At 39.2% G+C, this 14,564-nt stretch overlaps 1 protein-coding gene across 10 annotated transcripts in view; it reads right to left on the bottom strand.

Annotated features, from left to right (window-relative positions):
• IKZF1 (IKAROS family zinc finger 1) overlaps positions 1–13,945 on the bottom strand; it is a 96,627-nt gene extending 82,682 nt beyond the window's left edge. For 3 of the 10 annotated variants that reach the window (XM_050937714.1, XM_050937715.1, XM_050937717.1), the window contains exon 1: positions 13,651–13,934. In XM_050937714.1, the coding sequence (XP_050793671.1) occupies positions 13,651–13,801 (151 nt within the window). In that variant the 5' untranslated portion in view covers positions 13,802–13,934. Of the gene's footprint in view, positions 1–13,650 lie in introns of all 10 variants that reach the window. The other 7 variants (XM_050937718.1, XM_050937719.1, XM_050937720.1 and 4 more) reach the window with 4 other exon arrangements.
• Between the last annotated feature and the right edge of the window lie 619 nt (positions 13,946–14,564).

Here is a 14,564-nt window from a genome sequence, read left to right as displayed (position 1 = left end):
AGCAGAAAATTAAATGGCCCTGGGTCATTGTAGGCACAGAATTCATTCTCTTGGTTGATCCATAGTTATGTTCTTTCTAATTTACTGAGCATGCATCGATGAACCTTGAGTCAGCTTGGTGACACGCGTACAATCAGCAATCAAAAAACGAAGCAATTTGCTGAAGAATGTCTCATTTACCCAGGCAGGGCTGCATATCTGAGCAGCAACCGCCACTGCCTCCATTAATAATGAATACACCTCAAGCAGTGGCAGATGGGCAAAACAGCAGCTTCAGTCTTTGGCCCTCACTCTTTCAGAAGCCCTTGCTTCAGACCACATCAGCTTTCTTCTACACAGGGAGAAGTAAAGCTCCCTAAAATAGCAAAACGAGCCCAGGAGACAAAGGGAACCCAGGCCTTCCTGTTTTGCTGACAGATGGCTGGCTCCACAGATTGGTAACAAATACTGGGAAACTACTGCCCTTCCGTTGCAACACATAATGTTCTGAGCATAAGTTGTGAGTGACCACAAACTCTGGGGAGAAGCACGCTGAGGATTAGTGGGTAGAAATAAAATTAAAGTTTTCACTTGGAGCACAAGAGTACAAGTCTGAAGTCTCAAGTGCCTATGGTGGACATCTGGTAGCGCCTTGGATAATAAATGGCTTACTAGAGCAGGTATTCCCAGCACAACCTGATACTGAACTTTCAGCATGGTGCTGGCAACTCAGGTAACCTTAGGAGAAAAACGTTATTTAACCTGTAAACTCTGTCTACTACAAGCCTTTGGGCCATGTCCCCATCTAATGTAAACTGTCATAGCTTCTTTGACTTCAATGGAACTATGACAGTTTACACCAGCTGAGAATCTGGCTCTTTTGACATTATTACATTCAAGGCACCACCACCACCAATCTAGTTTTCTGGAATCAGAATGGTGGCAATGGAAACCTATTTCCATGAAAGGGTTAGAAACAGAGGAGGATAGTGGTTGAGTTACTGTACACAGAGTTATAAAACTATACTGACGTTTGGTGAAAGTGTACAATATCCATTCTTCTCAAATCCTCAAACATCTCTTTTTTGAAAGAAAGAAAGAAAGAAAGAAAGAAAGAAAGAAAGAAAGAAAGAAAGAAAGAAAGAAAGAAAGAAAGAAAGAAAGAAAGAAAGAAAGAAAGAAAGCCATCAGTAATGTTTGGGATAGTAACGTGATACCAAATAAATGGCAGTGGAAAAGCTTGTAACAGCAGTAGTCCTATTTAATTCTCCAATGAATTTTATGGACTTCCTAGGCAACATTTGTCTCAGAACCCACACAGTGCACCTCAGATCTAAAAGTCCGCTCTTCAGACACATGCAAGTCTCCCTTTCACGTCAATGGAAGCTTTGTGCACAAGGAAGAGCCCAGTATCAGTGTGCACATCTGCTGTGTGGATTTAAGAGCAGACTTTTACCCTCTGCATTTTGCTACCATGCCTTCAGTCTGTCCCCTCCACCAGGCGTTCCACCCACTGTATAACTGCCATAATGCTACTAAACGTACCAGAACATTTTGTTTTGCTTTATTTCAGTCTCAAATTTTAGTCCCAGCCAAAACAATTTGTAAAAAATCACTACCTAAAATAGACTGTAGCTTTGCAAAACACAATAAACTCCTCCCGCCCAACAATTTACATCAACTTCTATGGGACAGAAGAGATTTCAGTTTGTCCATTTTTTAATAAAGATAGGCTGTACTTCCCACTGACTACTTATCTTGAGGGAGGGGAAATCCAGCGTCATCTTCTAATTGTAACCTGTTCAGTTTCCGGAAATGTGGTATGTACTGGTAGCTGGGACTGTACAAAAGCCCAGTCTCCAGACACACATCCCTTAGTTCTCCTGCAAGGGTCACTGAACACAAATGAAGAAAAAGACATTCCTATGCATTTCTTGGTGCCTTAGATGATCATCCAGCTGTTTGATAAACATACAGTTTCACTGTGGCATGGTGAACTCCAGCCAAACAAAAACTCAAGAAAATATACAACAGAAGGGAAGCCTATATATTAATTAAACAGTGTCTCTAGAATAATTAGAAAATGCTTCAAGGTTTATTTCCAGGGCTTCAGAGAAGACAAAGCAAAATATGGGGGCTTTCTTCTTCCTCAATAAATCCACTAAAGACAGTCTCTTCCACAAAAAAGGATATTTAAATAAGAAAGTTTCTATTTTATTATTCCCATAATTACCCATCTTTAACATGACAAACCATACAACCCCAACGTTTCTGCAGCATACCAAGTACTGAATCATCCCTATTCTCCCAAAGCATGCTCTTTTTGCCTTTCAGCTGGAGTCAGACGTGGAGTTAAATTTGCAAAGGCTTCCCAATTTCTAAATGGGGAGGTCTCCTGGTTTAGATAGGAGAGGACTGGCAGCTGGGTGCTCTTGAGGAGAGATCCTCCACACTGCAAAACACCTCTCCTGGGTCTGTGAAAGCCTAGATTTGCTGACCTTCAGTACATTCTCTCAAGCTCACCTCTTTTCCCGGGCTTTTTGGGAGGGACAAGAGATTGATTAGGGTTTTGGGATGAGTGGATGGGCAATATCTTAGTTTGGTTGGGAAAGATGAGGGAATGTCTTCTTTTAAATGGTCTTTTAGAGCTCAGAGCTAGTCTTATGTGCGTTCAGCACCCACAGCATTGATCATTCAATATATTTAAATTCATTAAATTAAAGCAGGTAATGCCTAATTTGAAGGGGGAAATAATAGTGTAATGCTAATGTATTCAGATTGTAAGTACCAGTGAAATCCCAACCAATTCCAGCTAAAGCTTTAGGTTTGCCAGGAACACATGACTGGACCCATATCCAAGTGCTGGGACAATACGTTTTTTGTAACCCTGAACTGGTAAAAAGGTTTTTAAATCTTTACCTAGGCATAATCTCCCATTGGACCAAATTTTTGTGTAATGAGAGCACTACTTGTTCAAGCGACTTTTACATGGGTATATGCCTAGGTAAGAACTGATGACTTGATCTTGCTTCTATTAAAATCAATGAGAGCTTTGCTATAGACTTCAAGGGGAGCAGGATATAGCCTGGAGTAAGGACACTGGGATTTCTCCCCACTAAAGTTACAATTTAAGACTGGATTTTGAATGTTATCACAGGTGACACAAAAGGATTTCTGCAGAAGTTTATATGACATGTGACATTGGGGGAAAAGTACTATTATTTAGTAAAAGGAAAAAAATTAACAACCAACCCCTTGCAAATTTTCATAATAATTTTAAACTCATTGGGCCAAATTCACTATAGGCATGAGTGTGCGCAGTTTCACTGCCTTCTACACAGTTGCCCCTGCTTATGCCAACAGTGAATGTAAGCCAACATTTTTAAACGTCAGTACCTAAAGTCAGACACCTAAGTTCACATTTAGGCATCCAGATAAGGATCCATTAACTTCAGTGGGAGGTGCAGGTGCTCAGCACCTCTGGAAATTCTGGCCTCTTTTATTTAGGTGCCTAAATATGGATTTAAGTGCTTGGGCCGTTACAAAAAATAGCTACAAAGCCCTTTAAAATATTATATAGTTTCTTCAAATCTCCTTAGAAATTGAATTCAAACCAATATATTTTCCTCTTAATAATCTAGAGACTTGATTGCAAAAATTAATTATAATGCTTTTGAAAACAAAACATTGTAAATCTTTGGGTCATGACATTATTAATCCTAAAGAAACACACTAAAATGGAAGTTCTAGATTGGTCCTGATATACACAAAGTGATGCTTTAAATAAAAAAACATTTATATACACACACACATACACAGAGATTGTACAGGTTGCCATCTAGTCAAATCCTGTGTATGCAGACATGCACATGATTTCTTTTCCTCTTGTCAACTCCTCTCTATAATTCTGCCTATGCGGTGTTCATGGGAAATACACACATGTATGTCAGCCACATCATGTTTAATTTATAATACATGCACAATTGTGAATGTGTTCACATGGAAAACATAACCTTTCATAGTCTGAAGAAAAGTCGAGAGGGACAAGGTCTGCCCTCAGTTACTCCCATGCAACACCATCCAAATTCAGCAGAGTTGCACTGCTGTTAGTGAGAGGAGAATTTGGCCCAATATGTGCATTGTAGACTCTGAACTATTTTTTTCCCCACCTAACAGTAAAAATAGGCCAAATTAAGTATTTACATCAATTACAATTCATTGCAGTAGGGTTACATCAGTGAGGAATTTGGGCCCATAAGTTAATGGGATCCTTTAGGATGTTGTTAGGGGAAAACATCTCTATAAGGTTAATTTTCCTAATTCAGAATGTTGCCCTTCAAAATACACCAAATTTGTTTTCTGCAAATGGAGTGTTGGTGTATTATTTCATCTCATATTTTTCAATGAAAATGTAAAGGTAAATCATATACATTAAAGTACTGCATTTATAACATGCTTTATACATTCAAAATGATGTACAAGCATGAGGGCTCAGTCCTGCATCATGTGCAACCAAAACTTCAACTGAAACCAATGGGATTTTGGAGTGTGAAGAGACTGCAGGATAAGGCCTACTGCCTAATTGACTCCAACATACTATCCCAATCCTGCTACGTTTCCACATTCTTTGGTTTAAGCACTTGGGTAATGACTTCAACAGGACAACACATGTGCCCATGTTAAGTACATGTTTGCAGGATCAAGGTTTATATTAACACACTGAAGGCTAGATCCTAATCTCAAATACACTGATGAAAATTTGGAGTAATACTATTGACCTCAGTGCAGTTGCTTTGGATTTACACCAGCACACCTGAGATCAGAATCTGGCCCTCTGTTTATATACTACTTCTTATTTGATTTTGTAAAGTATGAATAGGGCCCAGGTAACTACATTACACTCCTCGCTACTTGTTTCCTACCCATTTTGTGGGATTTTTAAGCCCCAGTACCTAAGTGGAAAGGTCTCAGAGATGCACAACTAAACAACCACATAGCCAGTGACACTCTCTCTCAAATTATGGGCACAATTAAAGGGTAAGAGGTTTTAAAGAGTTTAAAGTAGTCAGAAGAACAAGTCTCGTTTACAATTAGTCTTGGGCTCCTAACTGCCTTAGGCACTTTTGAAAATCCCACCCAAAATCCATACAGCACACATGATGGCTGAAACAGGGACTCTTCCATTGTTATAATCATGGGCTAATAGGTCTATTCTGAAAAAACATAACACTCCCCCCAACAAAATCATATAGGATAAGAGCTGATTTTGCAACCCACATTTACGCAAGCAGTAAACAGAACTCATTTGAGTTAGAGTTGCAGGAACTGGCTTTAAATGATTGCTGATGTTCTTATGGTGAGTCTCCTTTTTTGTGGTCTTTGAAATATAAGTCTCAGTGGCTCTTGATCAGACAAGATAAAACATAAAAAAAACATAAAAGCAATGCATCTCGCGTGAGTCGTAGCTTCAACAATACAGAGGGAGAGAGGTCAAAGTCGATAAAGCAAACCCAGATAGCTTCCCAGCAAACCTGGTACCATCAAAGAATATACCGTTCAAAGTATTTGAAAGCGTATGCATATTAATGGCATGACTAAGCGAGGAGTGGCATGTACGGGTCCACAATTATTGAAAAAAGTCAACTGTTGCATGCATCTGCATAACTGCAGCATAGCTGTATCTTTAACTGCATCAAACGGCTTCAAACTGCAGCATGTTACTGAGATAATTCCCTCAAATCTGCTAAAGCTGAGGTTTGGACCAAAGACCACGGAGAGATGATGAACTAACGAAGAGGAAAAACCCTGTAAAAGTATTTATCTTTCTATTTTTTTTTAATGCATCTACTGTAAATGAGGTCATTTTGTTTTAAAGGACCCTTTACTGCCAAATTGGGTAGACAAGGAAGAAGGCAAAAGAAGGAAGGTTATTAAGTTTGGGTAAAATGCAGCATATTCTGAATCAACTGAGAAGGATGTGGTGGAAATACTTGTAGAAAATTGCTAAAACCTATAAACTGGTTTTAATTAAAAGTGTTCAATATCTCAACAAGCAGCTGATAATTAACTTTATCATTGGTATTTAATAAAGTAGACTTCACAATCTCTACGAATGACACTACTTCGGAACCATTTTAATTCTATTTTAATTTCCTCCCCATCACACTACTCAATATAAATAGTAACTAAGAAGAAAAATAAAGAGTTCCTTCTAAAGACAGAAAATTGATCATCACACTATGGATTTTGCTATTTCCAATAACAATTAAAAATACCTTCACTGCTATTAAGAGACTTTATAAAAAGAAATTTAAAACAAAGATCAATCCTTCCCCCTCGCCGTCACAATTTCTCTTCTACCCAGTCTGCATTCAACATTTTCCAAAAAGTCTAGAGAGGCATTTATTTAATACAGTCATTTTTCTATTCCTGGCAGGTGTAAATTCTGGTTAACTATGAGAATTGACAAAACAATTAGAAACGGTACAGTCAACGTTCAATTCAGAGTCCCTGTCTATAAAATGAGGGAAGCACTGTAATTCAAGACATGAGAGTAAAACATAATAATAATAACTCTGCTAAAAGCACGGATTCAAAATATTTATATATATGGCACTTGTAAAATTAATGTCCATGTTAGTGAACAATTGTGAGGGTCTGAAAAAAGTGGAAACATCCTATACAATTCTCAGTTTTTTTGGAATTTGTTGTAAGAGCACTGCAAATTGTGTTTTTGAAAAAGTATATACGTTCCACATATAATCTTACTAGCTTTCTATCAGATTTCAATTATATCTCCATTGCAGTATATTAGGAAGAGAAGGAATACATAGCTCCCTTTTTATTCACTTCATATACAAGTTCTTGCAATTTTCAGATGTCCATATCTGAGCCAAAGCAAACATTAAAAAGGATCTTCCAAATTTTTAGATTGCAACCCGAGTCATTTTCTCATTTTGCACAATGAGAAAAATAAAGAGACAATTTTCCTAATTGAGGCCATGCTTTAGTAATTCATTGAACTCTGACTCCTTTCTTCATTAAGCCAAATAAAATCACCATCATACAGAAGAGACTCACACCTCCATCAAATAAACAAACCGACTAAAAGAGTCAGGAGTGGAAATTAAGGCACTGACTCTACCTAAGAACAAAGCACACTATCCAAGAGCCAGATTCTGCTCTGGGACATTATTGCACACTGCCTCTCACAGCAAATCTAGCAAAATAGTTGAGAGAAAGGACATTTTTATATTTGATGGAGCTTTTATAGCCAAATACCCCAGGACATATATTGAAGTAAGAATCAGCAGTCAATGTGGTTTGTTCCAAATGACAAGGGGTTTTAGTACCTATACTCGTGATTGTGGAATTACTTCCTAGTTTCTCTTCACAGTTTAAGATTATAAACAAGCATTATTAGCTTGGAACAGTATCTTATATGTGGGTGTATTTTTTTCCTAGATACAGTTAAAGATAACTCCTAAAATTACTATACCTGAAATAAATTAACAGATTTTTCCCCTCTATTTCTTTCTTTTGGTTACTTTGTGTTTTGCAATACTTTGGGCCCAATCCACTATTGATTATTCCAGTTTTACATTGCGGTCACTTCATTGTTTTAACTGTGGGTCTGGTCTACTGTATGTAGTCAGTTTCATGGTTACAATCTATCAGTCAGTCAGTGTCTCTTTTACTGAGAAGGCTAACGAAACATAAACAGGGGAATAGAAATGTTTTAAAATTATTAAAAATACATCTTATTAAGCTAAAGGAACGGATGCTTCCCATTGCTTTTAAAATCATTCATATTTTAGATTTTATTTTATTTAAATCATCCTGTGATACCTCTTGGAATAATGCAATATAAATGCATTCTGTTGTATTGAAGCACACTCACAAGGTAAGCCGCCAATCCTGCACTAACACACACAACTTCCCAATGTGATGACTCTCTGAGTAAAGTTAAGAATATACATCAATCTGCTGATTTGGGGTCTACTCAGCTCAAAGTAGTATCAAACGCTACCCATTCCACACAGGGCTGGCTCCAGGGTTTTTGCTGCCCCAAGCAACAAAAAAAAAAAAAAAAAAAAAAAGCCACGATCACGATCAGCGGCAGCTCCACTGCACCGCTTTCTTCTTGGGCGGCAATTCAGCGGCAAGTCCTTCCCTCGCCGCCAAATTGCCACCAAAGAGCCCGACATGCCGCCCCTTCCCCTTGGCCACCCCAAGCACCTGCTTGCTCAGCTGGTGCCTGGAGCCGGCCCTGATTCCACAGCCTTTTCATGTTGAAACACTCAGAGCACAAAAGAGGGCATGGCTTAGGGGGAAAAGGTGTGGTTTATGGGTGCTGTGCTGTTGGGAGGGGTGTTATTTTTTTTTTAAATTGCACCAAAATCTATTCATCTCTCTGCAAAAGTTCTCAGTTCTGTTCAAATTTAGGACCCAATTTACATGTAAAACTCTACTGACTTTAAATCATAATGACATACACATGTAGGATTGAGGACAGTAAGTCAAAGCTGACCTTGGTAATGGCTATTTGCCCTCCGTAATCACTTCCAATACATAGCCACTACGGAGATATGACGGTATAGTTATTCATATCATGCTGGAGGGGGCTTGGCGCACCCCCTTGTTTAAATACACCACCAAACTGAAGGGTGATTTGAGAGTAAATTTCTTGCCTTTGACAGGGTTCACATACCTTTCTGGATACTGCTAAATCTTCCCTGTCACAGGCAAATGATTCTTTGGGGCTCATAAAAAACACTTGAGAAAAGCAAGTGTTTTTGCCTTTGGGCCACTTCACCAAGTGGCAGGGATTTTCAATACGTTTCCCAGAGGATCAAACACCCAGGCAGCCCTTTTTTTAATTTTTAAAGTATATTCATTCTCCACATTTCAAGTGACACAACATATGCCCCATATTTTTCTAAACAATTCCAGCAAATGCATTTAATATTACTTTAACTGTCCAGTGGTGTTGCCTCCTCCCCGTTTAAGGGGAGATTATAAAATGGAAAATTATTAGATTCACAACCCTTCCTCTGTATGATCACATGCTTCTCTGGAACACAGGGTTTTGTCACAGACTAAGAACGGAAATTTTGTGGGAACACCTTAAAATATTAGCAGCACTTGCTGCTAACTTATCTTCTAAAGTTGCCAATATTAAAATCTGCCAACACATTACTATTTATTTTCAATTTGGTTTAATGCTCCTACACTGTGTAGCAGGAAAAATTGTGACTTCAAAATGCATTCAAGTACATTGGTGAACAATAAGAAAACCTGACAATAAAATTAACCCTTGAGCCCATGCAGTAGTTCTTATAAATATGAAACTCCCGCTGAGGTCTTCAGTGGAAGTTTTGCCTACCAAAGAGAAACAGGATTGGGCTGGATCAGTGACTTTAACACCTACTGGATTTTTTTTAAAGAGTTTCCAAGCACAAACTGCCAACATAGGACATATAATTTACTTGGTGCTTTGTGCTGTTCAAAGCATTTTCCTTACCTCTGGAATGTGCAAACAGTTGGTATAAGAAGAAGTACCTCTCAGTTCAAATACAAATATATCTGGAAAGGTTTGTGGCATCATTTTTGAGTTATACAATTTATTTGATGAGCAATATGGATACACTCTTCTACCACTATTTTAAAACACCACAGGTTGGTTCTCCTCTCACACTTGACATTAGTGCAGCTACTCGATGGAAGTAACGGGTGAACCAAGTTTTAGTCTCTGAAGCCCACAACAGAATAAAAAACTGCTTTACTAATATTGGAACGGGGATTGTTGCATTTTGTTACCATGCTGCACGCTGCATATCACACGCACACTTACACATCGAAGCATTCCACCAATCTGTGTCCAAAGTTAGCAAAGGTATTTGACATGCCACCTAGGCTGTATCAGATGTATGACAGGTCTTTTGCTCCATTGCAATTTCTGCACATAGTACAAAATGCTGCAACTTACTTTAGGGAGACCAGAAAGCGAGTGTGAAAAATCGGGACAGGGGATGGGGGGTAATAGGCGCCTATAAAAGACAAAGCCCCAAATATTGGGAATGTCCCTATAAAATCGGAACATCTGGTCACGCTAACTTACTTAGTGTTCTTCAGGATACATGGCCACTCAGCAAAACATTACACGGGATAAATAATGCACCAAAGAAAAACATTTAAGTTTCTGCAGTTATGAGCATAGAATGGAAACAGGCAAGTATTTAAACCATATAATTCATGTGCTGTGCCCTTCAACATCAGTGTTTGACAGGTAACAGTTAATTCTGGAGTAAATGTGCTCTATTTCCAAAATTTCACACTATGCCTGTGTTTCCAAAGCAGCTCCACTGGAAGAAAAATATTTAAGATAGGTCCTGACTCCAGATATTAATGCATGAGAGGTGAAATCCTGGCTTCATTAAAGACAAGGCCAAACTTCCACTGACTTCAACAGAGTCAGGATTTCACTCAAAAAGTGGGTTCTTAGATTTTGAATTTTAATTTTAATTATAATTTTATATTTATATTTACATTTTCATTTACAACACTCAGTAGAAAAGAAATATTTAACTAAATGTTACCAATCAAAAGCTAACACAATTCCAAGATTCCCAAAAGTTTATATTTATTACAAGACTTTTAAACCTGGCACCAGATACCACTGGAACAAGGAAGGATCACATACAAAGTGAAGTATAGATCTCCACAAGCTAGCCGAGTCTTCCCCCACCCAGTTCTGTTAATGAGGATTGTGGTTTCTAAAAGGAGAATATGTCAGCAGAGACTCTGGGTGCACAGGGTTTTTATCCAATTTCTTGCGTCCATGAGCAGCTCTTTGAGAGGATAGGGATTTAGCACTTGGGCATTCAAGTTTGTTGCAGACTAAAAGTTCAAGTGCTCAGTGCAGGATAAAGTGTTGTTATGGGTTTTTTTCCTTTCCAATTTTATGAACATAGACATGGGTTTTAAATGAATATATTTCTCTTTTTGACGTACACTCAGGATTTAAAAACAAAACAAATCATGTAAATGGACAATTTATATTCGAAAAGCAGCTCCAACATGAAAGAACTAACTACTTTTCAAGAAGTGTTGCACATGGTGGTGTAATCCATGTCAGCCCCATGAGCAGGAATCCCAGGCCTAAAATAAGCTCATCTACAATACTGTAGTAATGGATTTTTTCCCATCTTTTTCTTAATTTTTCTGGATAAAAAAAAAATGAAAATTATTTAAAAAAAGTGGGAATACAAGTGGCTTGTAAAATCAACAGAGGCAATAAAATTTCAATTTGAGACTGCCACTCCATCCTTAATTCACATTTTGTCTAGACACTGCAGCAGAAGTGCTTCATGAACTCACATTAGTAGATCCCTGAAATACTAGGGCATAAAGAGGGAAGTTGAGGGCAAGTTGAGAGTGGCAACCTAACTCATGTAATTTCCTTGTTTTAACTGATGCAAGCCAAACCTTTTAGATTATTTGGACAGGTTTGAGGCAGGGGAGTGGGGGTGAAATATAATAGTTTAACTTTTCATCTTTATATTTTAATGATAGTTTATTGTGTCCAATTTATTTAGGGTGTAATCCTGCATGAGTTACAATCCACATGAGCAGTCCATTTATGTTAATGCGTGTGTATGTGGGAGTCTGCAGAACCTGGCCCTTAGTTTGTCTTTTACTTTTAAAATGAACTAATAGTTACAAAACTTTCAAAGCGGAAAGTAGCCATGAACATGTGAAACAAATAAAATCTCTCTTGTACGCATTTTGGTGTTTTTTCCTAAGATTGTAAAACAGTGGATGCATCTGGACACAACCTATGTGATATCCAACTATCGACATGTTAAAAACTGTCCTATGGACAAAACAGAATTGGAGGGTCCTCAGTCTTGTTTCTGTTCTCCATCTTTACCCTTCCCCTTCTGAAAATTCCAGTGCCATTAATGTGTGTAAATACCTAGCACATTCATTTATACATTTCAAAAAAATTACATTATTTTCCCCTCAAATTATTTGCTATGCTTGATCAGTAGCCCATGCCATCTTAAAAACTATTACATTCTACAAAACACGAGTTTCATAGTAAGGGTTTGAGATTATAAACTGTATTAGGATAGTAGTTTTAAGAGTTACCTGTAAACAGAAAATAATCACAATACTATCATGCATCTTAACTCTGAAAAGTCTAAGAGGATGCTTTGTACAATGCAGGACAGCCTTGCTGTACTTTGCAGAACATTGTCCAAAAATAAGACATTTCTTAAATTAAAAAAACAAAAACAAAATTAGAAGCTTCCTTGTAAATGACATCTGAAGTGTGAAGTTGTTTCTATACCATTTTTTTGAAAGAGATGACAGGGCAAAACAGTCACTTATGGAAATCACAAGTTGTGCTGTGTGGTGAGAAAGAACAAATCTTCAACTGAGAGAGCCTATACCACAATGAAGAAAACAATGAAGATAGTTCCTTCCTTATAGCCAGATCTCCAAATAAATGTATTCTGCTCATCTCACAAGTCCCTGACGGGTTGTGGAACCCCCACTGACTTTTTTCTGTAATTTACAGGGACAACCTACTTGAACTTGGGCTTTGAATGAACTTGGGTGCTGGAGGTGATTCACAGACACTGAAGCATGCTCCTGAGAGGGGATTATGTCTTTACTGCCCCCTTACTTTCCTCACCCTCCTAATGTTGTTTTTTTTTTAAATAATGAATAAATTTTTCAGTATATTTCACTGGTTTTGCCTGTTCCTAAAAACTTTAGGGAATAATTTAAATGTATCTTGGCTCTTTTGTGCAACCTATATTTCAATAAATTTATTTCCTACTATCATACCTAGTCAGGATGAGAAGGAACATTGGTAACATTCATTTAAAAAATAAGAGAGAAAAGTAGCTTGTTTAGCCTCCGTAATCTCCCTGTTTTCTTTCACAACTTCCTGAAATTACTCAACTCACACTGTTCCCTATTTCTTTAAAATACAACAAAACAAGCAAGCCTTCTTTGTATTAATTCGAAGTTTTCTTGTGTATTTCTCTGGAGTTTACACTACACACATAGAGGAATCCCACTGACTCCTCGGGATCTCATCTAAAGCTACCTGTTTTTGAAGAGGAGGAGGTTAGGATCCATGGCCAAAAAGCTGATCCGCTTTTAGCAGAGCAAATACAAAACAATAGTGCAAACAAACAAATATGTATTGCTAAAGCACTATGAAAGAAACAGTCCATCCTTATATGGGCAGCTGTAAATGGCAAATTTCCCCCTTGTCCACTGCTTGTGACCATCCTATGATCCCAGAACGCAAGACCACCAGGATAGGACATCATCGCTGGCCCCTAACAAACATTAGCCGGGATCTCCTCCTTCCCTAAGCAGAAAAGTTACCTCCCCACCATTCGCACCATCCACACTCACCCCTTGCCCCGTCTCCTCAGCAAACTTTGTCCTCTCCTCCCCCAACCCCCTCCCAAAAAAAAAGTTTGCAGCACAGCAAAGCGCTCAGACAGGTGTCAGCCCAGGCTACTCGCAGCCCAGGCAAAGGCAGAGGGCGGCACAGGGCGAGCAGCAAGGCGATGCCAGACGAGACATGCCCTGCCACACTCAGCAGCTGCCCCCTTGGAGCGCTGCGGCTAGCCAGTACGGTACCTGCTCTGGCCGGGGCTGGCTGCAGACAGTTCTCCCAGTCCTCTCCAGCTCCATGTGCTGCGGCTCCTCCTCGCAGCAGAGCCGCGGCAGGAGGCAGCTCCGCTCTCAGTCCCTCCCCTCTCCACTCCACTTCCTCATTCCAATGCAACATGACTGCAGCCGGCCAGCTCCAGCGGGCATCTCGCTCCCGCTACGCTCCCCCGCGCCCTGCAAAGCGGTTCATTTTAAGGCGAGCCCAGCAGCCCCGAAGAGCGCAGGAGACTCGCGGAGGCTGTCAGAGGAGGGCAACACCCTCTTTTCTCACCGAGCCTCTTCTGCACTGCTGCGCCAGGTCGCTGTCCAGCGGGACAGGGCTTCTCCTTGACCCACCTGTTAACCCTTCATGCGCTGCAGGATGAGCCAACCCCCTCCTCTGGGATGCACAACACCGACTTTCTCTCCAGGCGGTGGTTAGCCTCTAGATTTTGAACTGAAGCCTTATGAAAGTGCCCAGATACCACGGGGATGGGTACCCAATGACCATGTGTGGTAAAATAAACTAAATTAACGCATGTTGGAAAAACCATCCTGAAGGATAGGCATAAAAGCGACTCACCTGCCCCTGCTGTGATGATATTTTACTTGGCCAGCAAAGAAAAATGCAACCCTGACAAATAGAATTTAGCAAGGGTATTATAAAACTTACACAAGTGAGCGACATAGACAAAATGGGCCAAGTTCTGGTCCAGATTAACCCAGTGTGAATCTAGAATAACTCCTCTGATGTCCATAGAATTTTCATAATAATTAAATATTGTATTTGTCATGCCTGAGACCCTGAATTAATAATCAAACTAGATACCATTAACATGGGTTTGAATATAGACTGGGAGTGGCTGGGTTATTACACATATTGAATCTATTTCCCCATGTTA

Source organism: Gopherus flavomarginatus, chromosome 2 (assembly GCF_025201925.1).
Source record: "Gopherus flavomarginatus isolate rGopFla2 chromosome 2, rGopFla2.mat.asm, whole genome shotgun sequence".
Classification (NCBI taxonomy): domain Eukaryota; kingdom Metazoa; phylum Chordata; order Testudines; family Testudinidae; genus Gopherus; species Gopherus flavomarginatus.
This window is presented reverse-complemented; position numbering and strand designations above follow the sequence as displayed.